At 42.2% G+C, this 27,217-nt stretch overlaps 1 protein-coding gene across 1 annotated transcript; it reads left to right on the top strand.

Moving 5' to 3' along the window:
• LOC118401843 (carbonic anhydrase 4-like) lies at positions 1 to 26,740 on the top strand. Its single transcript, XM_035799463.2, has 8 exons — positions 1 to 131; positions 229 to 255; positions 899 to 1,069; positions 3,789 to 3,937; positions 4,371 to 4,466; positions 4,580 to 4,658; positions 4,823 to 4,986; positions 23,361 to 26,740. Exons 1-8 carry the CDS (start codon positions 65 to 67, stop codon positions 23,565 to 23,567), a joined length of 960 nt encoding a protein of 319 aa, XP_035655356.1. The 5' UTR covers positions 1 to 64; the 3' UTR covers positions 23,568 to 26,740.
• Positions 26,741 to 27,217: the final 477 nt, after the last annotated feature.

Genomic DNA, 27,217 nt, shown 5'->3' with positions numbered 1-27,217 from the left:
CATGGACGTCCAGCGTCAGTCGCTGCTCATTCATAATTCATAATTGCCTTCATCTCGCTTTCAGATGAATCGACTTGTGGTTATCATTGTGACTATCCTTGTCCCCACTGGATACAGTGCTGCAGAAGTTTGTAAGTGATTATTTTATTATTTTGTTGGCCTGTGACTGTCTTCTGCTATACATTTTGTGACTCTTTGCATAACTTTTCCCCTTTTCAATTTGAACAGTGTGGTGTTACCATGATCCTAGTTGTAGTAAGTATTGATTTTAACCCCATGGTTACAGTGTACACTGAGTATACAAAACATTAGGAACACCTTCTTAATATTGAGTTGGACAGCCTCAATTCATTGGGAAATGGACTCTACAAGGTGTCGAAAGCATTCCACAGGGATGCTGGCCCATGTTGACTCAGTTGTGTCAACATGGAAAACTGTTGAGCATGAAAAACAAATCAGCTTTGCAGTTCTTGACACAAGCCGGTGCTCCTGTCACGTACTACCATACCCTGTTTGAAGGCACTTCAATCTTTTGTCTTGCCGATTCAACCGCTGAATGATACACAATCTCAATTGTCACAAGGCATAATAAACCTTCTTTAACCTGTATCTTCCTTCTTGAACCTGTCTCTTCCCCCCCATCTACACTGATTGAAGCGATTTTAACAAGTGCTATAAATAAGCTTTCACCTGGTCAGTCTTTGTCATGGAAAAAGCAGGTGTTAATGTTTTGTGTACTCAGTGTAATTTTTATTCACAAATTGTACATTAAGTATTTGCTTGAAGTGATTGTAATGGCAGTGGATAAGAGACTATAGAATTTATATATTAGCATATTATATGACACTTATAAAACAATGGTATATTGAAACCATTGTATGATTGATTCCATGTTAAGATGACACCACTTGGTCCACCATTGCCAGTGAACATTGCAATGGATCCCGTCAGTCTCCCATCAACATCATCTCCACGTCGGCAGTGGGCGACGCAAACCTGGCTGAATTCAACTTCACCAAATACGGAGACAACTCTACAATGAAGAATATCAAGAACACTGGCGAAGCTGGTGAGGAGATTGAATGGATGACTTGCCTTCTCAATCCATCAGTGGTGGAAAAAGTACCCCATTTTCATAGTTGAGTAAAAGTAAAGATACCTTAAAAGAAAATGACACAAGTAAAAGTGAAAGTCACCCAGTAAAATACTACTTGAGTAAAGTAAAGTCCACAAGTATTTAGTTTTAAAGTATAAATCATTTAAAATGTCTTATATTAAGAACCAGACAACACAATTATTATTATTTTTTTTTAATTTACGGATTGCCAGGGAACAGTTCAACACTCAGACAAAATTCATAAAGGAAACATTTGTGTTTAGTGAGTCTGCCAGATCAGAGGCAGAGATGACCAGGGATGTTCTCTTGATAAGTGCGTGAATTAGACAATTTTCCTGTCCTGCTAAGTATACAAAATGTAACAAGTACTTTTGGGTTTCAGGGAAAATGTAAGTAAAAGTACATTATTTTCATTAGGAATGTAGTGAAGTAAAAGTTGTAAAAAAATCTGGTGAAGGTGAAAGAGGAGGAGAGAGATAGAGGAGGGCCTGGTGAAGGTGAAATAGGAGGAGAGAGATAGAGGAGGGCCTGGTGAAGGTGAAATAGGAGGAGAGAGATAGAGGTGGGTCTGGTGAAGGTGAACGAGGAGGAGAGAGATAGAGGAGGGCCTGGTGAACGTGAAATAGGAGGAGAGAGATAGAGGTGGGTCTGGTGAAGGTGAAATAGGAGGAGAGAGATAGAGGAGGGCCTGGTGAAGGTGAAATAGGAGGAGAGAGATAGAGGAGGGCCTGGTGAAGGTGAAATAGGAGGAGAGAGATAGAGGAGGGCCTGGTGAAGGTGAAATAGGAGGAGAGAGATAGAGGTGGGTCTGGTGAAGGTGAACGAGGAGGAGAGAGATAGAGGAGGGCCTGGTGAAGGTGAAATAGGAGGAGAGAGATAGAGGTGGGTCTGGTGAAGGTGAACGAGGAGGAGAGAGATAGAGGGGGGCCTGGTGAAGGTGAACGAGGAGGAGAGAGATAGAGGGGGGCCTGGTGAAGGTGAACGAGGAGGAGAGAGATAGAGGTGGGTCTGGTGAAGGTGAACGAGGAGGAGAGAGATAGAGGGGGGCCTGGTGAAGGTGAAAAAATAGTAAAAATATAAATACTAAAGTTAAATACAGACTTTACAGACCCAAAAAACAGACCCCAAAAAACTACTAAAGCAGTACTTAAAGTATTTTTTATTTAAATACTGTACACCAATGCAACCCATACACAGTCCCACTTGAGGATAATGTACAGTACCAATCAAAAGTTTGGACACACCTACTCATTCAAGGGTTTTTCTTTATTTTTACTATTTTCTATATTGTAGAATAAGTGTTGACCTCATAACTATGAAATAAAACATATGGAATCATGTTCTAACCAAAAAAAGTGATAATCAAAGAAAAATATAATTCATGTTTAAGATTCTTCACAGAAGCCACTCTTTGACTTGATGACAGCTTTGCACACTCTTGGCATTATCTCAACCAGCTTCATGAAGTAGTCACCTGGAATGCTTTTCCAGCAGTCTTGAAGGAGTTCCCACATATGCTGATCACTTGTTGGCTGCTTTCCTTCACTCTGCAGTCCAACTGATCCCAAACCATCTCAATTGGGTTGAGGTTGGGTGATTGTGAAGGCCAGGTCATCTGATGCAGCACTCCACCACTCTACTTCTTGGACAAATAGCCCTCACACAGCATGGAGGTGTGTTTTGGGTCATTGTCGTGTTGAAAAACAAGTGATAGTCCCACTAAGCGCAAACCAAATGGGATGGCATATTGCTGCAGAATGCCGTGGTAGACGTGCTGGTTAAGTGTGCCTTAAATCACAGACAGTGTCACCAGCAAAGCACCCCCACACCATAACACCTCCTCCTCCATGCTTCACGGTGGGAACAACACATGAAGAGACCATCTGTTCACCTACTCTGTGTCTCACGAAGACACGGCGGGTTGGAACCAAAAATCTCAAATTTGGACTCATCAGACCAAAGGACAGATTTCCACCGGTTAATTGTTCGTGGTTCTTGGCCCAAGCCAGTCTCTTCTTATTATTGTTGTCCTTTAGTAGTGGTATCTTTGCAGCAATTCGACCATAAAGGCCTTATTCACGTAGTCTCCTCTGAACAATAAATGTTGAGATGTGAACTCTGTGAAGCATTTATTTGGACTGCAATCTGAGTCTGATAACTCTAATGAATTCATCCTCTGCAGTAGAGGTAACTCTGGGTCTTCCTTTCTTGTGGCGGTCCTCATCTTGAGCTGTTCTTGCCACAATATGGACTTCGTATTTGACCAAATATGGCTATCTTTTGTATTGCACCTCTACCCGGTCACAACCCAACCGATTGGCTCAAACACCTATTCATTGAAATACATTCCAGGTGACAGCCTCATGAAGCCGTTTGAAAGAAGGCCAAGAGTGGGCAAAGCTGTCATCAAGGCAAAGGGTGGCTACTTTGAAGAATCTCAAATATGAAATATATTTTGATTTGTTTATCCCTTTTTTGGTTACCACATGATTGTGTTATTTCATAGTTTTCATGTCTTTACTATTATCCAACAATGTAGAAAATAAAATAAAAACTGGAATGAGTAAGTGTGATCAAACTTTTGACTTGTACTGTATGTACCAAACCAGGAACCTTAATGTTCGAAATGTAACCAATTCCTCTCTTTTTGTTCCTCCTCTCTTTCTTTCAGTCAAAGTGACGCTCACGAGTGGTGTCCAAGTTACAGGTGGGGCACTGTCTGAGGCCTATGACAGCCTGCAGTTTCACCTCCACTGGGGGAATGGTACCTCAGTACCTGGGTCGGAGCACACAGTGGATGGAACCCGCTACCCCATGGAGGTATGGAAAGGTTCAACGCAACCCACCCCACCACCCTTCATGGATTGGAGCATGCATGGCTGGAGGGAGTTTCCACCATATTCCAAACACTAGTCCATTACATTTGTTTGTTTATTTGAATCACCATTAGCTTTTGTTGAAGCAGCAGCTACTCTTCCTGTGGTCCTTTTAAATTCATGAGGAGAAATGTATGAGTGTACTTCGGGCGAAAAGAAGAGAATCTGAATGTAGCCCATGTTACATGTGGTGAATGTTTATACTAATGCAAATATACCACACTGCAATGGGTCAATATCGAGGTCTTAGTGATCTTTGAACAGCTGTATATTATGGCCGATTGTAGTCTACCTTTTTAAATGTATCATTACAGTGTTTTAATTTTTCAATGGATTCAGATAACTTTTTATATCAACTGTTATGCTTCACCTTTCAGTTGCACATAGTAAATGCCAAGTCTTCGCTCAATGGTAACACGACCACGGCCGTTGCAGACAGCACGGGACTCGCTGCTCTTGGCTTCTTCATAGAGGTGAGAGGATGCTTTAACTTTCCTAGAAATGGCGTCTATTTGTCCACAGTAGATTAGGCATTTTAATGTTTTATTGCTGTTTTTGATGACTAAAGTCTTTGTTTATCAAACAGGCCATGCCGGGTAATGCAACTGGTTCACCAGCAGCCTGGAATACTCTGACATCCTACTTGGCCAACATCACACTAAAAGGTGAGAGGAGAGATTTAACTGGTTCTGATTTGATCAAGAACTACTTTCTCAAAATAAAGTTTGTAATGATTTTTTTCTCTATTTATTCAAAATGAGTAATTTTCTTGTTCAATTTCAGTAGCATATGATTTTAGAATACGTTTTTTCTTTCTCTCTTCCTCAAGATGATATTGTGAACATTACTCATGCTATTTCATTGGATGAGCTCCTGGAAGGGGTGGACCGTACCAAATACTACCGTTACCTTGGCTCCCTGACCACTCCAAATTGCAACGAGGCTGTGGTTTGGACCGTGTTCAAGGACCCTATCAAAGTCAGCCAGGACTTGGTGAGTTTGTACAACAATTATACCATAAACTCAACACCATGGACTATAATCCCATATCGGTAACACTTTAAAATAAGGTTCCATTTGTAAAGAGTTTATAAAGGGGTTATAAATGTTATTAACAATTGTTGAATAATTTGTAAATGCATTATAAACCAATGAAAAGCTATATCGAATTGGTCAAAATAGTGCAATAACTGGTCAGTGTTTGCAAAATATTGAGCCAGTATTTACATCCAGTTATTAACCATTAATAAATGCACTTAGAAAATGCTTATAAGATTAACCCTTATGTGTTATCATATAACCTAATTTTCAATATTTGCACAGTTGAACAGTGATTTTCTCACTTTTGGGGTGTGATGCATAGGTGCTCTGTCCAAGGAACATAAGAGGTTTCTTTTAATGATGTGTCTAGACCACAAGGTTCCCTCGGGGACTGCTGCCCAGAAGAAATATCAGCATGTGCAGAGAAGCACCAGATTGAACTTCACTCAACTTTCTAGAGTTTTCCCTTTAGTTAACACTATCAACGTTTCCCTTTACTGTGGGAATTGTGATGGAATCAACGCAATATTAGCCACTTTCAATGCAACATACCGAAACATGACGAACTATGCAAGACTTAGTATGGAAAATAAACTATGCAAAATATGTTGTTGTAATCAAATCAAATCAAATTTCAAATCAAATCAAATTGTATTTGTCACATACACATGGTTAGCAGATGTTAATGCGAGTGTAGCGAAATGCTTGTGCTTCTAGTTCCGACAATGCAGTAATAACCAACAAGTAATCTAGCTAACAATTCCAAAACTACTACCTTATAGACACAAGTGTAAGGGGATAAAGAATATGTACATAAAGATATATGAATGAGTGATGGTACAGAGCGGCATAGGCAAGATACAGTAGATGGTATTGAGTGCAGTATATACATATGAGATGAGTATGTAAACAAAGTGGCATAGTTAAAGTGGCTAGTGATACATGTATTACATAAGGATGCAGTAGATGATATAGGGTACAGTATATACGTATACATATGAGATGAATAATGTAGGGTATGTAAACATTATATTGGGTAGCATTGTTTAAAGTGAATAGTGATATATTTGACATAATTCACCTTCAATTCCCATTATTAAAGTGGCTGGAGTTGAGTCAGTGTGTTGGCAGCAGCCACTCAATGTTAGTGGTGGCTGTTTAACAGTCTGATGGCCTTGAGATAGAAACTGTTTTTCAGTCTCTCGGTCCCAGCTTTGATGCACCTGTACTGACCTCGCCTTCTGGATGATAGCGGGGTGAACAGGCAGTGGCTCGGGTGGTTGTTGTCCTTGATGATCTTTATGGCCTTCCTGTGACATCGGGTGGTGTAGGTGTCCTGGAGGGCAGGTAGTTTGCCCCCGGTGATGCGTTGTGCAGACCTCACTACCCTCTGGAGAGCCTTACGGTTGTGGGCGGAGCAGTTGCCGTACCAGGCGGTGATACAGCCCGACAGGATGCTCTCGATTGTGCATCTGTAGAAGTTTGTGAGTGCTTTTGGTGACAAGCCGAATTTCTTCAGCCTTCTTCACGATGCTGTCTGTGTGGGTGGACCAATTCAGTTTGTCTGTGATGTGTACGCCGAGGAACTTAAAACGTACTACCCTCTCCACTACTGTTCCATCGATGTGGATAGGGGGGTGTTCCCTCTGCTGTTTCCTGAAGTCCACAATCATCTCCTTAGTTTTGTTGACGTTGAGTGTGAGGTTATTTTCCTGACACCACACTCCGAGGGCCCTCACCTCCTCACTGTAGGCCGTCTCGTCGTTGTTGGTAATCAAGCCTACCACTGTTGTGTCGTCCGCAAACTTGATGATTGAGTTGGAGGCGTGCGTGGCCACGCAGTCGTGGGTGAACAGGGAGTACAGGAGAGGGCTCAGAATGTTGAGGATCAGCGGGGTGGAGATGTTGTTGCCTGCCCTCACCACCCGGGGGCGGCCCGTCAGGAAGTCCAGTACCCAGTTGCACAGGGCGGGGTCGAGACCCAGGGTCTCGAGCTTGATGACGAGCTTGGAGGGCACTATGGTGTTAAATGCCGAGCTGTAGTCGATGAACAGCATTCTCACATAGGTATTCCTCTTGTCCAGATGGGTTAGGGCAGTGTGCAGTGTGGTTGAGATTGCATCGTCTGTGGACCTATTTGGGCGGTAAGCAAATTGGTGTTGGTCTAGGGTGTCAGGTAGGGTGGAGGTGATATGGTCCTTGACTAGTCTCTCAAAGCACTTCATGATGACGGAAGTGAGTGCTACGGGGCGGTAGTCGTTTAGCTCAGTTACCTTAGCTTTCTTGGGAACAGGAACAATGGTGGCCCTCTTGAAGCATGTGGGAACAGCAGACTGGTATAGGGATTGATTGAATATGTCCGTAAACACACCGGCCAGCTGGTCTGCGCATGCTCTGAGGGCACGGCTGGTGTTTCAGTTGCGGGCCGTGTCAGTGGCACTGTATTGTCCTCAAAGCGGGCAAAAAAGTTATTTAGTCTGCCTGGGAGCAAGACATCCTGGTCCGTATAGGCAGAAGGCAGAAGGCATCAGAGTAGAATTCTATTGCATTGACAGGCACGACTCAGGCCCATACTCTAGGTAACCAATCAAAGCTGCAGTAGGCCTACATGAAAATCGACCAATGCCATATATGGATCTGTGCCATTTACTTTGAACGGGACTGTTTTTACAGCATGAGCGGTTGTGAGTCGATGTGCTTGTTTTGAGATCAAAGTGAGAGCAACATGTAGCAACCTGTGCACATTTGTTAATATCCTTTGTTAGTTAGTGAGTTATTAGCCCATTTATAGATAGTTTGTAGTCAGCAATGGGGGAGTGATTTCTTCTTAGAAGAGCACACGTCTGCATTTCTAGACATCTTTGAAAAGAGAGTCAGGTAAAGAGAATTTTTTTCCCTTAACATTCTCTGAATTATTTGAGAACATTCCTAATGTCAAACCAGTTGGTGAACATTCCTAGAACATGACCAAAATTTAAATGACATGTAACCATGTTTGAACTTTTAACAAACATTCTGTTAAAGTAATGAAATACCAAGAAAATAAAGGTTCCTTAAATGTGCTGAGAATGTTCCAAATGCACTATTCCCAGAAAGTTGTGGGAAGTTTGTATGTAAAATAATCATAGGACAACCACACTCTTGCTGTCAGAGTTGTGTGTATAGGTGGCAGGGAAGTCAGGCGCAGGAGAGTCAAACGGAGTGTAAATGGAGTCTTTTAATATAAGTCCACTTAACATGCTCCAAACACTAAATATGTACATAGACAAACGAACATGGGTACGAGGACCCGTCGCGCACCTATACAACATAAAACAACACTTGACATAAAACAATCTCTGACAAAGACATGAGGGGAAACAGAGGGTTAAATACACAACAGGTAATGAATGGGATTGAAAACAGATGTGTGGGAAGACAAGACAAAACCAATGGAAAATGAAAAATGGATCAATGATGGCTAAAAGGCCGGTGACTTCGACCGTTGAGCACCGCCTGAACAAGGAGAGGCAACGACTTCGGCAGAAGTCGTGACACTGGCCAAGATCTAAGAAACATATGGTTATCAGAACGTTATGCCCTAGCTGGGTTGTAACGGATTACACAGTAAGGGAGAAGATGTAATATCCACTGGGGTAGTACAACAAAATATAATTCATATGTGATGTACTAACTGGCTCTGCAAAAACTCATGAACATACAATTTAAGTCGAAAGTGTACATACACCATAGATAAATACATTTCAGCTCAGTTTTTTCACAATTCCTGACATTTAGTCAGAGTAAAAATTTCCTTTTTTTTTAGGACAGTTAAGATCACCACTTTATGTTAAGAATGTGAAATGTCAGAATAATAGTAGAGAGAATTATTTATTTCAGCTTTTATTTCTTTCATCACATTCCCAGTGGTCAATTAGTACTTGGTAGCCTTGCCTTTAAATTGTTTAACTTGGGTCAAATTTTTCTGGTAGCCTTCCACAAGCTTCCCACAATAAGTTGGGTGAATTTTGGCCCATTCCTCCTGACAGAGCCGGCGTAACGGAGTCAGGTTTGTAGTCCTCCTTGCTCGCACATGCTTTTTCAGTTCTGCCCACAAATGTTCTGTAGGGTTGAGGTCAGGGCTTTGTGATGGCCACTCCAATACCTTGAAGTTGTTGTCCTTAAGCCATTATATTGATACTTTTGTACCGGTTTCCTCCAGCATCTTCACAAGGTCCTTTGCTGTTGTTCTGGGATTGGTTTGCACTTTTTGCAATAAAGTACATTTATCTCTTGGAGACAGAACGCGTCTCCTTCCTGAGTGGTTTGACAGCTGCGTGGTCCCAAGGTGTTTATACTTGCATACTATTGTTTGTACAGATGAACGTGGTACTTTCACGTTTGAAAGGGTGAACCAGACTCGTGGGGGTCTACGATTTTTTTTAAATGATTTCGATTTTCCCATGATGTGGGATTTTCCCACGTTGTCAAGCAAATAGGCATTTTATTTGAAGGTAGGCCTTGAAATACATCCACAGCTACACCTCCAATTGACTCAAATGATGTCAATTAGCCTATCAGAAGCTTCTAAATACATGACATAATTTTCAGGAATTTTCCAAGCTGTTTAAAGGCACAGTCAACTTAGTGTATGTAAACTTCTGACCAACCAGAATTGTGATACAGTGAATTATAAGTGAAATAATCTGTCTGTAAACAATTGTTGGAAAAATTACATGTGTCATGCACAAAGTAGATGTCCTAACCGTCTTGCCAAAACTATAATTTGTTAAAACTTCTCTTCCTGTCTGCATGACGAGCCCAAGTAAACTGCATGTAGCTCGGGCCCTGAAGCCAGGATATGCATATAATTGGAAAGAAAACCCTTTGAAGGTTGTGGAAATGTTATAATAATGTAAGAGAATATAACATAGTAGATATGGTATATGGATATGGAGAAAATCCAAAGAAAAACCAACCATCCTCTTAGAAAGGCAAGAGCATGAAGTGTCGTGGACATTTCCTTAATTACCAAATGATGAGAGAGCAAATCACACACCAGTAAGAGTTATGCTTAATCTTCACCTTTAATAATAATTAAGCTTTTGCAATAGCATTTTGACTTTCAACATTTCAGTATCTCTAATGAAAAGTTGAGAGTCGTCAACATAATGGCAACTGGGATCTTTTATTGCAAAGATCCACCCCCCCTAGACGACATGACAAACCACAGGACTTAGGAACTTACACAAAGAAAGACTTTACTTCAGAGAGGACTTCCCCCTAGCCAGACAGCATTGGCTATAAATTATCATTCAGTTTGGTCTCCTAAACAAAGCTCTTATCCTGTCCTTGGTACAAAATGGTACCAATACATTACCCCCACCCAATGATATATATCAATTGTCATCTTAGACACTCCCATCCCAAATACAACTAATTCTGGACAAGCTCACGGAGAGGAAAGTGAGCCTTTAGGTCAAGATAAGGGCAACGAGAGAGGGAACATAGAATGGTTCCAGACACTGCCATCCTCCTCTCCCCGATGAGAAAAGTAGGGAGTGACTGGCACACAGGCATTGTGGAGCCAAGAGATAATTGGTTCCCCATCAATCATCCCTTCACATGGTTTAAAAATAAGTTTACACATGATGACAAGCTTGACCGCTCACCTCTCTGCGGCCCAAGTAACTTAACCCTGACAGAGAACAGATGACTGCAAATGGCCATCACTATAGTACAACAAAATACATTCTTATGAGAAGTAACTCACAAGCATATAATGAAAATAAAACATATTATCTGTTACCCAACTAATTCTGATTAATCCCCAACATGCCCCTCTCAAGGGACCAAGTCCTTTCTGAAGAATCAGAATAGTAACATGGTACCTTACTAACAGTAGTTGCAGAGTATATAATACAATTTAAAAATCCATAATCAAAATTGAAAGATAATAAAGAATCAAATCCCTTCAATGTAAGTATTCACCCTTCAGAAACTGAGTTTACAATGTTTATACCATAATACAGACTTGCACCTGTTTAATCATATAGAATAATACATTTGTTGAGTAAAAATAAAAAGAACAAAACATATAAATGCTCCCAAAATTACAAGAGAACCCGTGTCTAAACACAGGCATCATTACAACCTATAGGACAGTCATCTCTCTAAGTCCTCATGCTTAGAATTGGGTTCCCCACTATCAGAGATATAGTCAGGAATAGGGAATAGGTCAGGGAAATCATTCATATACAGTGAACCCTCTCTATCTACACTGTTCAGTGAGAATATTTCCCTGTGGTCACCTGATTGTTGTCCATCAATCTCAGATTCCTCATCTACACCTACTTCATTTGCAAGCAAGGGCATAGTAAGAACAACATCAACCACTTTATTAAACTATTTCTTCACACAAATGATAATTAGCAACAGACCAATCAGTAATATTAGACCATAGATGAACCAGTGGAAAATGGTCGCAGCCCAAGCACCAAACACTGACTGAATCCATCCTAACGGATTCCAGTTGATGTCAGGCTGGTGTTCACTTTCGATAACACCCCTAAGCTCTTTCAAATGTTCCACTACAATAGTCAAATTGTCATCTCCCTGGGGTATGAATGTACAACAGTGATCTCCTATAATTTGACACACCCCTCCTTCACGTGCTAGCAACATGTCAAGTGCCACCCTATTTTGTGTTGCCATGAGTTGAGTGGCTTGTAATTCTGGTCTTATCATAGAAAACCCTGCAGTGGTCAAATTGACCAGGGATTCCAAATGATATCCTAGCCTATCCAACTCATATGCATTCTCCGATGCCCCATACCAGGGGATTAAACCACGCCAGAACTTTTACAATTTCGAGGATCTTCGAGAGGCACTAGGGACATTATTGTATTGTGAGATGTCCCTCTTAATTAGTCTTAACCTGCTTGGAATAGAGGAATTAGTTTTATGCATTACCACAAGGGAGATGTTTAGTTTACCAAAAATACAGCACCCTGTCCAATTTGTGGGTAGGTAGAGAGATAAGCTTTATCACCACAAATCCAATAATGATCAGTAAATGTTGCCGAGCCAAATTGATGAGGAGAACGATCGTCAGTTTCAGCATCAATAATGGTGTGTCCCACCCTCAGTTTAATGGGGTATCCAGAGCTGCATGTTCCCTTCTTCCAGCTACATCCTATTGGGAAAACACTATAATTGATACATGTTGACATTCCCAGATAGGATTCATTCAATTGTGGTATGGAAATATTGCTTGGATTGTGACAATGACAGGTCCTAAATGGGGTTCGCCAGGGTTGGACTTGAATAGGTTCTGGTACACCGGATCTAGGTTCTAAGATGATTCTACTACACCAATGTGAACAATCAAATCCCCCCCGTAAATCTTTTGTTGATGACAAATTACCATTACTGCATTTATCCCTCAGTGTTCTACCTAGTGAATGTTGACCCCATGTGTTCTCATTTGACAAGAGCACCTCTAGTGCACATAGTGTCATTAATGCTGAACTCTACTGAATACTGTAAGAATGGGGAGATTGCTGAATATGGAAACAAGCTACATACATAACAGGAGGTATTTCCTAACATCAGTTCAGTCTTTACTGTATAGTTAAGCAGTGACCACCAAGTGTTTCCCTCGTGATTCCTACTGTGATGCTCTTCCAGTGGATGCATTGACCTTCTTCTTCTTTCGATAGGGGAGCGGCTATTGTTTGCTGGACTCCTGTCCTGAGCCTGCCGTTGGCTCGAGCTGGAGTGGCTGTTATTTAAGTCCCGCAGTGGGACTCAACGGTTATCAGTCCGTACCATGTTGTCTTTCCAGGACCGGTTGTCCTTGAGTCACTGTCCATATGGCAACTGTAATGAGAAGGCTCAAGACCAGAGCAAGAAACATGATGCATAGAGTCTGGGCCTGATCCTCCCATCTAGTCGGTGACTTCAGGCATCTCTGGTCCTCCATCCTCAGGTTCTGGTGGGCAGTATGGCACCTTCCTGCAGTGATTGGCATGGATCCAAGTAGACCTCTCAGCTACGCGAACAGCAGTGGGGGCAATCAGCATCACCTGGTATGGTCCAGTCCACCTCTGCTGGTTCCAATGCTTTCGTCTCAGGTCTTTCACCACCACCCAGTCACCTGGTTGCAGTTTGTGCAGGATCCCCACCAGTGGCTGGAGTAGAGCCGCTTTCACCCTGGGGAAAATAGCCTTCAGAACATTGTTTAGAGCAGTACAATAACTTGCCATGTCATCGTCACAGCCCATCAGTGTCAGCTTGTTGTGTGGGAAGGGAGAATTAATCATCCTCATTGGTTTACCTGTCAGAACCTCATGAGGAGCCAATCCCGTGGTTCTGTGGGGCCTCCCTCGTATGTACATCAGAGCCAGGGGGATCACAGTGACCCAAGAAAGCCCCGTCTCTGCCATAAGCTTCACCATCTTAGATTTCAGGGTTTGATTAGCACGTTCAATTAAACCACCGGATTGCGGCCTATAGCTACAATGGGTCCTGAGGTCTATCTGCAGACTCTCAGACAAGGTCTGTATCACTAGGTTTACAAAGTGGGAGCCATTGTCGCTGGTTAATTTAGATGGTAACCCCCACCTTGGGATGATCTCCCTAAGGAGATTCTTGGCTACTGCCATAGCAGTGGAATGTCGATATGGGAATGCCTCTACCCACTTGGAGAAGGCGTCCACTATCACCAGACAATATTTGTAACCTTGACAAGGAGAGAGTTCAATAAAATCCATCATTATGTGTTCAAATGGTCCTTCAGGGGTCGGATGAGCCGACAGTGGTATGGGAATCCCTCTTCCCATGTTGTTAGTCATACAAATCACACATTTTGCACAAAATTGTTCAGCAAACACAGAAAACCCAGGTGCAAACCAAAATGTATTTACAAAATCAACAACTCCCCCCTTTGACACATGATCCCTTCCATGTGACAACTTAACTAAGTAGGGGAAACATGAACGTGGTAAGACTGGTAGCCCAGCCGGGCCCAGCCAGAGTTTCTGCACCTGGTCATATGTACATAGTCGTTTCCACTTCCTCAACTCAACAGGACCTACAGAGGATTGCAAGTCAGAGATATCAGTGGGAGAGAAGAGGTTATTATCAGGAGGTAAAACCATCTGTAACACAGGGGCCTCTAAAGAGACAGCTGCTGCCTTAGCTGCCAAGTCAGCCATAGCATTACCTTTGGAGACAGGGTCGGAAGAGTTAGAATGAGCAAGGCACTTACAAACAGCAATTTCAGAAGGGAGCAAAATAGCTTTTAGCAAGTTATCAACAAGTTTTGAATGAGAGATCGCCTTACCAGAGGAGGTCAGGAAGCCGCACTGTTTCCACAGATTACCAAAATCATGTACCACACCAAAGGCATATATGCTATCTGTATAGATTGTAGCAGACTGGCCTTTAGCTAATATGCAAGCTCTAGTGAGTGCAAAGAGTTCTGCTGCTTGAGCAGAAAGGTGGGAGGGTAATTTAGCACTTTCCAGTGTGGTTGAGGCAGTAGTAACCGCATACGCAACCAATGGTTCTCCTTTCTCAGAACACTGAGCAGAGCCATCTACAAACAGTTCCAAATGTGCATTTTGCAAAGGGACATCAGTTAAATCCGACCTTGGTTTAGAGACAAGCTCCAACAGTTCAGCACAGTCGTGCGGCTCTCCATCATCCTCGGTGGGCAACAAAGTAGCAGGATTTAACACAGTGCACCTCTTCAGGGTTACATGACACATTGTCAGAAGAACATTCTGATAATGGAGCAGTCGAGCTGGTGTTAGATGGGCCATCTTTGCCTGTGAAATAAGAGCATGCACAGCATGAGGAACGTGTACAGTGAGTTCACACATGGCAACAATGTCTGCACAAGCCAACACAGCTTCAGTAGCAGCAGCCACAGCTCTCAAACAACAAACCAGACCTCTGGCCACACTGTCCAGCTGTTTGGAATAATACCCAACTGTGCGCTGCTTTCCTCCATGTTCCTGTGTTAAAACAGATGACATAAAACCATTTTTCTCACAAACAAAGAGGTTAAAAGGTTTAGAAAGTTAATCGAAGTAAATCGCTTTCCTAGAAACGTGAAAGCAAACCAGAACTGAGATTCTGGTGCCACTGGAATACTGAAACATTTGTCAAATCAATCACAGAGAACCACTCTGCTGTGGGTTGTACCGCCCCCAACAGTGTAGTAACATTAGGAACCACCGGGGCACGGGCAAAAACTGCATCGTTCACAGGCCTTAAGTCCTGGACAAATCTCCAATCACCTGAAGGTTTTCTAACAGGCAAGATAGGGGTGTTACAGGGTGATTCTGGACAGGGAATTAAAGCACCATTAGCTAACAAGGATGCATGAACAGGTGTAATACCTGCTATTGTCTCCCTACTGAGTGGATACTGTGCTCTAGATGGGCGCCTGGTATCTTTAGGAGTGACTACCATTGGCTCAGCTCCCTTTATTCTCCCAAAATCATACTTGTCCCTTGCCCATAGTCATTCAGGGACCCCTCTCAGGAGGGGTGAGTCTTCACTCAACAACATGATATTGGTAGAAAAAGAAAAACACCATGCACACCCCTCTCAGTTGGTGTTCCCCAACTGAGTGGGTAACAACTTGTCATTGTGCTGGGTGAATAAGTTGACCCATCAGGGCGCATCTCCCAGTCTGTAGCATCAACCAAGCATTTCATCCAAATTCCAGTATCCACCCATTCTACTCTGTCTGATTTTGCCAGGAACACATGTGGTGCGCTATCCTCAAACAGGTAGAGCTCTTTCTGCGCAGGGTTAGATTAACCCTAAAGCACAGAAATCACTGCTACAGTATAAACCCTCACACTGCACTGACTCATTCTGTAATGTATCACACAGCCATTGTTTCTCATAATGGATGTCTCTTGTCAATGGTGAAAAATGGGAGGTGCAATGTAAGCCTGCTGTAGACATGAAACGGCCCTCGTGGCCCCAATGGGTTTTGGCCATTGAGAAAACACGAGCAATATTGGGCACCTCATCATCAACATCCCATGCATAATACCAGTCACAACACTCAGACATTAACATCAATTGCTCCCCCACTTTCTCCTCTTCCTCATGAATAACAGTTAAACCGGTTCAGCCACATGTTATGTTGATGCCAAGTTTACACAGGAGGTCCCTGCCCATCAGATTGACAGGACAGTGGTCAGAGTAGAGAAATTGATGTTGACACTTCTCCTCACAAAAGGAGACATGCAGAGGCATAGTTACCTGCTCTCTGAGTGGGAGGCCTGAAGCCCCTACAGTTTTGACTATTTCATTAGACATGGGAGGTTTTATCATAGCCTTGCAGTTAATGCAAGACATAGCAGCCCCAGTATCAACAAGAAATATTAATGACTCACCATTGACGCAAGCCTCCACTGTTGGCTCTACTCTCGGAAGGGTGTAACACTTTAAAAACAAATGCTCTTGTTGCTCTGAGGATTTTAGCACAACTGTCCCTGTCTTCTCATCATGTCAATACTCCTCCCCCTGTCCTGGATTGTACAGGGTCGTCTGTGCCGGCGGCCCCGTCTGCCAGGCTCCAGTTTGTCCTCTGCCTGGAGGGACTCCTTGTGGTCCCCACTGTTGCTGTTGCTGGACCCCGTGAGGTGGCCCGACCTGCCATTGGTTGGGAGGTGGCTGCCACGGCTGTTGTTGGAATGGGGCTGTCCATGCATGTGCTCCTTTTCCTTCTCCTCTTGCCCCCTCCTCTCGGGCCCCTCTTCTCGGTCCGCCCCTGCCTTTGTTCCTCTGTGGATTCGTTGGCTCAGAGGAGTCAGCAGCAAACTTACCCGGATTCCCACAGTTGTAGCACCTGTGCACTCTACCCCCTCGTCCTGTCCCTGCTGGGGCTGCTCCCTGGTAAAACGTCATCTGAGCAGCCTGTAGTTTCTGTGTCTTTACTTTTTCTGCCTTTATTTTTTCTTCCTTCTGAGTACTCTGTTGTCTCTCAGCATGCTTGCAGTGCTGTACCACCGTTGCTAATGGCTCAGTCTCCCAACTGATGCAGGTAGGCTGCACAGCTTTCTCCAGGCCCGGTGTCAGACCCCTCACCGGGGCGTCTTTCAGCAGATCCCCATATGCATGTTCGTTTGGTCTGATACCACTGTGTAGCCTGAAACAGGTCTCAAGTCTCTTTCTGAAAGCCTCCAGGCCCTCATCTTTCTTCATAGTGCATTCTCTGATAGCAGTCCAGTCAGTTTTAGTTGGATACATCTCCACAATCCTGGCCAGCAGCGCTGTTATCTGGTCCTGATATGCTCCATTCTCAGCCCACAGGTAGTTGCAATCAAACTGTCCCCGTACATCCGCCCACCTGAGTCCCAGTTTCTTTTTACAGATATGGGCTATCTCAGCAGCAGATGGTTTGTATTGACCCACCAATACCCTCATCTCTGCTGAATATTTCACAGCGTCCTTACTTGGGTCTGGTAGGTCCTCTACAATGTCTTTGATTTCATCATGTCTCCACGTCCTCTGGACATACACAATGGGGTTCCATGCTGCAGCGGCAGCAGCATTAGCATCATCAGGTCGAGGCTGAGGGTTTAGGACAGGCCATCAGAGGGTATTGATGATACATGTCTGATGCTGGGTCGTATTGGAAGGGGGTAGAGACACGCCTCTCCGTCCTGGCCCATAGACGGTCCTTCAACAGGTGAGTCAGCTGGGGTGTCCCTCCGTCCTCACTTTCCTCACTGGAGCTGAGTGGAGGAGCCTTGAGAAAAGGATTGTTGATTTTTTTCCCTTCTGGCGCGCTCCCCCCACTGCGCCTCCAGTGAGACTGGCCGGAGTCACTCCAGACCCTGTCAGGACTTCAGCCAGGCTCCGTGCCAGACGATCAGTCACTGTGGTGTTGGGAGAGACAGGGGGTGGGGCTGCAGGTTTTAGTGGTCTTGCATCCAGCGGATCAGCAGGAGGCGGCTGAGGAGGAGGGAGGTCCGGCAACACTGGGTAGAGAGTTTGAGGAGTACAGTAGGGAGGGGGACAGTCTCTGTCATCATCATCCTTCCTATTCCTTCTCACTGTTTCATCTTTCCCCTTCTTTTCTCCTTCCTCAGTCTGAACTACATATTCTGACAGGGTTTTCCCCGAAATGTGTCCTGTCTTTTCTTCCGTTTGTCAGCTTCCCTTTCCCATTTCCTGAATTTCACCCAGTCAATTTGATCCTTTTTTCCTAGTTTACCTTCCTTCTCTACCAATCTCTGTCTTATCTCGTCTAACAGCGTCATACTTAGTGTCCCTGTCAAAGGAAAACCACCTTACCCCATTTATCTACCATAAACTTCAAGGCTCCAGTAGGAGGGTCCGGAATGCCTGGTTCTTTGCACTCACGCAAAGTGTTACAACAGGAATTCCTTAAGTACTTCACACAGAATTTTACTGATCACCCACACAGAACTGGTCAGATGTCTCCACAGAACATCAGAACATAAAAAAGGTTACCCACACAGAGTCAACCTACCGCACCCACACAGAACGCTCCTACAAAGCAAAATACTCACACAGAGTAACCAAGGGCATACCTGGCTAGCACATTTAAAATAATTGTAATTCACCACCTCTGAGGGTCACTTAGACAATCACACAGACACACAGAATGAGGTCCTTCTTCCAATAGGGCTTCACCAAGTGCCATGTTTCACACAGAATACACAGTTCCCTGGCCCTCACCCCACAGACCGCACCAATCCCCACTGTGATCAATTCAGTGTCAGGACGGCTCTAAGTCCTATCCAACTCAACTTCAAGTGTGGTTTGCTCACCTCACCTCTTTTTTGTCCTTTTTTTAAACTATGTTCGGGATGTGGTATCCACTCGGCTCGCTGCCTCTCCGATCTTAGGTTGGTCCATCTCCTCCGTTCCCGAAGTGTGGTCTCCCTGATGAGAGAGCAAATCACACACCAGTCAGAGTTATGCTTAATCTTCACCTTTAATAATAATTAAGCTTTTGCAATAGCATTTTGACTTTCAACATTTCAGTATCTCTAATGAAAAGTTGAGAGTCGTCAACATAATGGCAACTGGGATCTTTTATTGCAAAGATCCACCCCCCCTAGACGACATGACAAACCACAGGACTTAGGAACTTACACAAAGAAAGACTTTACTTCAGAGAGGAATTCCCCCTAGCCAGACAGCATTGGCTATAAATTATCGTTCAGTTTGGTCTCCTAAAAAAAGCTCTTATCTCGTCTTTGGTACAAAATGGTACCAAGACATTACCCCCACCCAATGATATATATCAATTGTCATCTTAGACACTCCCATCCCAAATACAACCAATTCTGGACAAGCTCACGGAGAGGAAAGTGAGCCTTTAGGTCAAGATAAAGGCAACGAGAGAGGGAACATAGAATGGTTCCAGACACTGCCATCCTCCTCTCCCCGATGAGAAAAGTAGGGAGTGACTGGCACACAGACATTGTGGAGCCAAGAGACTATCATCCCTTCACATGGTTTAAAATATACGTTTACACATGATGACAAGCTTGACCTCTCCCCTCTCTGCGGCCCAAGTAACTTAACCCTGACAGAGAACAGATGACTGCAAATGGCCACCACTATAGTACAACAAAATACATTCTGATGAGAAGTAACTCACAAGCATATAATGAAAATAAAACATCTTATCTATGTTACCCAACTAATTCTGATTAATCCCCAACAGAAGACAGGACCCACCTGCTAAAATCGGTTTCCTATTGAACATTCTTCTTTCTGTAAGAAATATTATAGTTTGATTACATTTTAGGGTATCTGAGGGGTAAATAGAAACGTATTTTGAATTGTTGAAACAAAGTTTAGGGGTAGATTTTCAGAGTGGATTACTCAAATCGAGGTCGACAACTAAACAGACTTTTTGGGATATAAAGAAGGATTATATCTAAAACAAACACTACATGTTATAACTGGGACCCTTTGGATGACAAATTAGACAAAGATTTTAAGTGAAAAAAAAAAATTAAGTGAATATTTAATCGTTATTTGTGAATTTCTGAAACCTGTGCCGGTGGAAAAATATTTTGAAGTGGGGCTCCATCCTCAAACAATCGCATGGCATGTTTTCGCTGTAATAGATACTGTAAATCGGACAGTGCAGTTAGATTAACCTCTTGCGACGAGCAATCCCGTATCCGGGAGCGTAATCATAGCCTCAAATGCATTAGGTTAACGCAGAGGACATAAATACCCCTAGAAACTTTTCCTATTCATGAAAATCGCAAATGAAATGAAATAAATATATTCAAACACAAGCTTAGCCTTTTGTTAACAACACTGTCATCTCAGATTTTCAAAATATGCGTTACAGCCAACGCTGGACAAGCATTTGTGTAAGTTTATCATGGCATAATGCTATGCTAGGCTCTGCTGGCAGCAGGCAACATTTTCACGAAAATAAGAAAAGCAAGAAGAACTTTAGATGCTTTCACTCAGGAGACTCTCAGTCAGATAGCAAATGTTCCTTTTTTCCCAAAAATATTTTTTTTTTTTTAGGTGAAATGGCTTCCGTTTCTTCATCATGCTTGGCTGAGAAATCGACCGGAAAATGCTGCAACTATAACGGCAAACTTTTTTCAAAATTTGCTCCATAATATCAACAGAAACACGGAAAACGTTGTTTAGGATCCATCCTCCAAGTGTTTTTAATATATATATTCGATAATATAGCCGTCGAGGCAATTGGTTTCTCATAAGAAGCGATTGGAAAAATGGCTACCTCAGTATTTTACGCGAGATTTTCTGCGGGAGACACCATGTGACCACATGCTATATATGGTCCCTTACGGCCATTCTTCAATGGAAATGTCTAAAAAGACGTCACAATGCTATAGACACCTTGGGGAATACGTGGAAACGTAAGCTCATTTGTAGCTCATTCACAGCCATATAAGGAGTCATTGGCATGAGGCGGTTTAAAAAAATGCGGCACTTCCTGGTTGGATTTTTATCTGGGTTTCGCCTGTAACATAAGTTCTGTGGCACTCACAGACAATATCTCTGCAGTTTTGGAAACGTCAGAGTGTTTTCTTTCTGAAGCTGTCAATTATATGCATACTCGAGCATCTTTTCGTGACAAAATATCTTGTTTAAAACGGGAACGTTTTTCATCCAAAAGTTTTAATAGCGCCCCCTAATGCATAAGAATTGTATCTTTCAGCCGATATTAGACACATATGTACATAAATGTTTAACACCCATAATATTCATGATTATTTATTTGAATTGAAATGAATATGAATATTGTTGTTCATTTACATGTGTATAGATATAGATACAGTGCCTTGCGAAAGTATTCGGCCCCCTTGAACTTTGCGACCTTTTGCGACCTTTTGCCACATTTCAGGATATATAAAACTGTATTTTTTTGTGAAGAATCAACAACAAGTGGGACACAATCATGAAGTGGAACGACATTTATTGGATATTTCAAACTTTTTTAACAAATCAAAAACTGAAAAATTGGGTGTGCAAAATTATTCAGCCCCCTTAAGTTAATACTTTGTAGTGCCACCTTTTGCTGCGATTACAGCTGTAAGTCGCTTGGGGTATGTCTCTATCAGTTTTGCACATCGAGAGACTGACATTTTTTCCCATTCCTCCTTGCAAAACAGCTCGAGCTCAGAGAGGTTGGATGGAGAGCATTTGTGAACAGCAGTTTTCAGTTCTTTCCACAGATTCTCGATTGGATTCAGGTCTGGACTTTGACTTGGCCATTCTAACACCTGGATATGTTTATTTTTGAACCATTCCATTGTAGATTTTGCTTTATATTTTGGATCATTGTCTTGTTGGAAGACAAATCTCCGTCCCAGTCTCAGGTCTTTTGCAGACTCCATCTGGTTTTCTTCCAGAATGGACCTGTATTTGGCTCCATCCATCTTCCCATCAATTTTAACCATCTTCCCTGTCCCTGCTGAAGAAAAGCAGGCCCAAACCATGATGCTGCCACCACCATGTTTGACAGTGGGGATGGTGTGTTCAGGGTGATGAGCTGTGTTGCTTTTACGCCAAACATAACGTTTTGCATTGTTGCCAAAAAGTTCAATTTTGGTTTCATCTGACCAGAGCACCTTCTTCCACATGTTTGGTGTGTCTCCCAGGTGGCTTGTGGCAAACTTTAAACAACACTTTTTATGGATATCTTTAATAAATGGCTTTCTTCTTGCCACTCTTCCATAAAGGCCAGATTTGTGCAATATACGACTGATTGTTGTCCTATGGACAGAGTCTCCCACCTCAGCTGTAGATCTTTGCAGTTCATCCAGAGTGATCATGGGCCTCTTGGCTGCATCTCTGATCAGTCTTCTCCTTGTATGAGCTGAAAGTTTAGAGGGACGGCCAGGTCTTGGTAGAATTGCAGTAGTCTGATACTCCTTCCATTTCAATATTATCGCTTTCACAGTGCTCCTTGGGATGTTTAAAGCTTGGAAAATCTTTTTGTATCCAAATCCGGCTTTAAACTTCTTCACAACAGTATCTCGGACCTGCCTGGTGTGTTCCTTGTTCTTCATGATGCTCTCTGCGCTTTTAACGGACCTCTGAGACTATCACAGTGCAGGTGCATTTATACGGAGACTTGATTACACACAGGTGGATTGTATTTATCATCATTAGTCATTTAGGTCAACATTGGATCATTCAGAGATCCTCGCTGAACTTCTGGAGAGAGTTTGCTGCACTGAAAGTAAAGGGGCTGAATAATTTTGCAAGCCCAATTTTTCAGTTTTTGATTTGTTAAAAAAGTTTGAAATATCCAATAAATGTCATTCCACTTCATGATTGTGTCCCACTTGTTGTTGATTCTTCACAAAAATATATAGTTTTATATATTTATGTTTGAAGCCTGAAATGTGGCAAAAGGTCGCAAAGTTCAAGGGGGCCGAATACTTTCGCAAGGCACTGTATATAATAAAGAGTTTCAACGGAATTTGTCCCGCTAGAAGAAATTTGTGGAGTGGTTGAAAAATGAGTTTTAATGACTCCAACCTATGTAAACTTCCTACTTCAACTGTACACACATTTCAGGAATTTGTCTGGTTTTAATCTAACTTTTAATCAAAATGCAATTACATGCCTCAAAGTTTTTTTGGGGGTGATTTATTTATTTACTTGGAGAGCAATTTGCCACAAAGTGTAGTTGATTTCATGTTACTTGGCATCTCAAATAAAATTAGTTGTTGAACTGACGTCTGTGCCCAGTGGGTAAAGCCATTGGGCCAACCTGATGTCACACTTATGTCTATGATCCAATCTGCAATTAATTAAGCTTCTCCCCTTAGATTGATCTCTTCAGCACAACATTGCACATTGACCACAACTCCACCTCTGCCTTGATGACCAATGTCTTCAGGAACATCCAGCCTGTCAACGGCAGGATGGTGACGACCCAGAGCAGCCCAACCACAGCCCCGCCAGTGTCAGAAGCCTCCACAAAGTGCTCCTCTCTGGGCCTTATGGCCCTGGCCTGGATGCTGCTGAGGGTTTAGTGTCGGCAAGTAATGCCTCACCTGAAGCGCACTTCCATGTCTCCATTAACCCTAAAGCTAAATACTGTACATTGATTACCACATGGGTCATTTTGACCCCATGGAGAAACTATTGGAAAAAACAACAATCATAGCAAAATATAAACTTATTTCGTATCAAAACATCATTATTTAGACATGTCATTAATATTATCAACAAAAAAAATGAAATACCAAAACAGAAGTACAGTCAATTTGCAGACACTAACAAACTAATTTACAGTGCCTTCGGAAAGTGTTCAGAAATCCTTGACTTGTTCCTGATTTTGTTACATTACAGCCTTATTCTAAAATTGATTACATTGTTTTTTTCCCTCATCAATCTACACATAATACCCCATAATAACATAGCAAAAATAGGTTTTTGGAAATGTTTGATAATATATTACAAATTAAAAATGGAAATATCACATTTACATAAGTATTCAGACCCTTTACTCCGTACTTTGTTGAATCACCTGGCAGCGATAACAGAATTGAGTCTTCTTGGGTATAACACTACAAGCTTGGCATACTGAATTTGGGGAGTTGCTTCAATTCTTCTCTTTATTTCATAGTTTTGATGTCTCAGTATTATTCTACAATATAGAAAATAGTAAATATAAAGAAAAACCCTTCAATGAGTAGGTGTGTCCAAACTTTTGACTGGTACTGTACATCCAAACATATTTTAATGCTCCATTCTGCTTTTGAAACATTTTTAAAGCAATGATTCAGAAATATAGTACCCAACATGAGCTTTGTAAGGGATTACACAAGAAGGGAAATGACAACATAGAAATATTTTTTAACAATTCCTGCAACAACAGGGTGATCAAAAGATACGGCGTATGTACACACATTTCAGAAATGTGCTTTGTTTTAAGGTAAGGGTTTTCACTTAATATGTTCACCACAAGGTGTCACTGTTAGAAAGGTCAAGATGAATTACTTGTATGGATAAAGAGGTGAAGCAATGCAGACTGGGAGAATGATAAGACGGATGTGAGTAAAGCCATGTTAAAACTTACCTCTCTACCTAGACCTTTTGTTACTGATTAAAGTCTTCAGTTACTATACACAACAGCTAGCAAACTATTTAACTGTAGAGTCTGACCTGCATATCTATTGATTATGATTCGACATGGCAGACTGACACACTTTCATCATATCCTTCCCACTAGACATCAATCAGATGATGATTTCTTTCCACAGTGAAAGTTCACATGTTCAAGAAGGAATTTCTACCAAAAAAATATGCATTTTGATTAAAATATATATATTTAATGTTTCAAATGCCTCTCTTGTGAAGTAGTAACGTCCGCGTTCGCTTGCGACGTCACATTTGTACATTTTCTCACTACTGAACTGTGCGGAGCTGAATGGAGCTGTTTTGCACTGGTCTGGTTATGTATGCTGGAACCATGCTGTGCGGAGCTGAATGGAGCTGTTTTGCACTGGTCTGGTTATGTATGCTGGAACCATGCTGTGCGGAGCTGAATGGAGCTGTTTTGCACTGGTCTGGTTATGTATGCTGGAACCATGCTGTGCGGAGCTGAATGGAGCTGTTTTGCACTGGTCTGGTTATGTATGCTGGAACCATGCTGTGCGGAGCTGAATGGAGCTGTTTTGCACTGGTCTGGTTATGTATGCTGAACCATGCTGTGCGGAGCTGAATGGAGCTGTTTTGCACTGGTCTGGTTATGTATGCTGGAACCATGCTGTGCGGAGCTGAATGGAGCTGTTTTGCACTGGTCTGGTTATGTATGCTGGAACCATGCTGTGCGGAGCTGAATGGAGCTGTTTTGCACTGGTCTGGTTATGTATGCTGGAACCATGCTGTGCGGAGCTGAATGGAGCTGTTTTGCACTGGTCTGGTTATGTATGCTGGAACCATGCTGTGCGGAGCTGAATGGAGCTGTTTTGCACTGGTCTGGTTATGTATGCTGGAACCATGCTGTGCGGAGCTGAATGGAGCTGTTTTGCACTGGTCTGGTTATGTATGCTGGAACCATGCTGTGCGGAGCTGAATGGAGCTGTTTTGCACTGGTCTGGTTATGTATGCTGGAACCATGCTGTGCGGAGCTGAATGGAGCTGTTTTGCACTGGTCTGGTTATGTATGCTGGAACCATGCTGTGCGGAGCTGAATGGAGCTGTTTTGCACTGGTCTGGTTATGTATGCTGGAACCATGCTGTGCGGAGCTGAATGGAGCTGTTTTGCACTGGTCTGGTTATGTATGCTGGAACCATGCTGTGCGGAGCTGAATGGAGCTGTTTTGCACTGGTCTGGTTATGTATGCTGGAACCATGCTGGAAAGGACAATGCGAATGTGAAATAGCTGAGGCAGCTCAGAGCAGTATTGGTAGGCAAGATAATGTGAAAGGCTAATAGGAGTCAATAGACTGACAATTTAATTATTGTAACTGCCAGTAGAGCAACTGACTTTCTCCAAACAATTACTTCTTAATTCAAAGAAAGATGTAATCACTATATGTAGTGAGTATAACAATGAGTTTGAGAATTTGTATAAAATAGTGTGAAAACTATTTGAACAAACAATGTACCTCTATGATGATATTAAAGAAAGTGATGGGAAGAAATGGATGGGTGAACACAAGAGAGAGCAAGATAACTGCATTTGGAGGTTTTATTATTTATTTAACCTTTATTTAGCCAAGCAAGTCAATTAAGAATAAAGTCTTATTTGCAATGGCAGCCTGGCAAGAGACAGAAGGCCTCCTCTGGGGTCAGGGCTGGAATAAAAAAAAAGAAGCAAAAATTTCAAGGCAAAACGGCCAACACAGACAGAAGACACTGGCAACAGCACAAATACAACAGCAAACAAATAGTGGATGTGTGTGTGCATGCAGGCTATTGAACGATGGAGGGGTTATGAACATTGGAAATGTATGAAATGTATTTGTGGCATCATGTATTTGTGTTGTTTAAATGATCCAATCACCTCAAATACAATAAGCCAAGAAAAAATATTGATTTCAAAAACTAAAACAGCCAATACATGGAATTTTGAAAATCAAATCGAATTCTTGTTTTGATTGTCCTTTGTCATCCCCAGATTTATTTTCAAATTATTATTTATTTTTTAGACTGCAATCTGTATACTTTAGCTGAAATAAATGATACTATGGTGGATTATGTAATTATTTTGTATGGTATAATAATAATCATTATCATCATCCATTGGATTTATATTTCCAGTCCTGATAACTAGAGGGACTTGGTCTGCAGGAGGAAGATGTACCAAATGTGGAATTGTGTTCCGGGGAGTCATCCGCAGATTTTATAACGCATTTTCTGCAATTCTATTACATTTCGCCGTGGGGCAAAGAGAAAATGTTGCAGTTTTAAAGTAACTGCAGTTTTTATAATGCTATTCTAAACTTTTTATCATGAATCTGAGAAGAATTTTAGCAGTTTTATAGCAAATTTCCTGCAATTCTGCAAATAAAAAATATTGAGAAAGAGGAGAAGTTGGACCGTTTTTTGTGCCTAAAGTTGACCGTTAAAGTTAATTTACTGCAATTCTACACATTTTGCCATGGTGTCATGCCCTGACCTTAGATATCTGTTTTTCTATATATTTTGGTTAGGTCAGGGTGTGACTAGGAT

This window comes from Oncorhynchus keta, chromosome 23 (genome assembly GCF_023373465.1).
Source record: "Oncorhynchus keta strain PuntledgeMale-10-30-2019 chromosome 23, Oket_V2, whole genome shotgun sequence".
In the NCBI taxonomy this organism is placed as follows: domain Eukaryota; kingdom Metazoa; phylum Chordata; class Actinopteri; order Salmoniformes; family Salmonidae; genus Oncorhynchus; species Oncorhynchus keta.
This window is presented reverse-complemented; position numbering and strand designations above follow the sequence as displayed.

What these genes read in the sequence shown, in the direction of transcription:
- LOC118401843 (XM_035799463.2), top strand. Translation starts at nt 65, where the DNA reads ATGAATCGACTTGTGGTTATCATTGTGACTATCCTTGTCCCCACTGGA. An exon ending in ATACAGTGCTGCAGAAGTTT is followed by an intron (nt 132 to 228) that starts GTAAGTGATTAT and finishes CAATTTGAACAG; the next exon opens with TGTGGTGTTACCATGATCCT. An exon ending in TCAAAGTCAGCCAGGACTTG is followed by an intron (nt 4,987 to 23,360) that starts GTGAGTTTGTAC and finishes TTCTCCCCTTAG; the next exon opens with ATTGATCTCTTCAGCACAAC.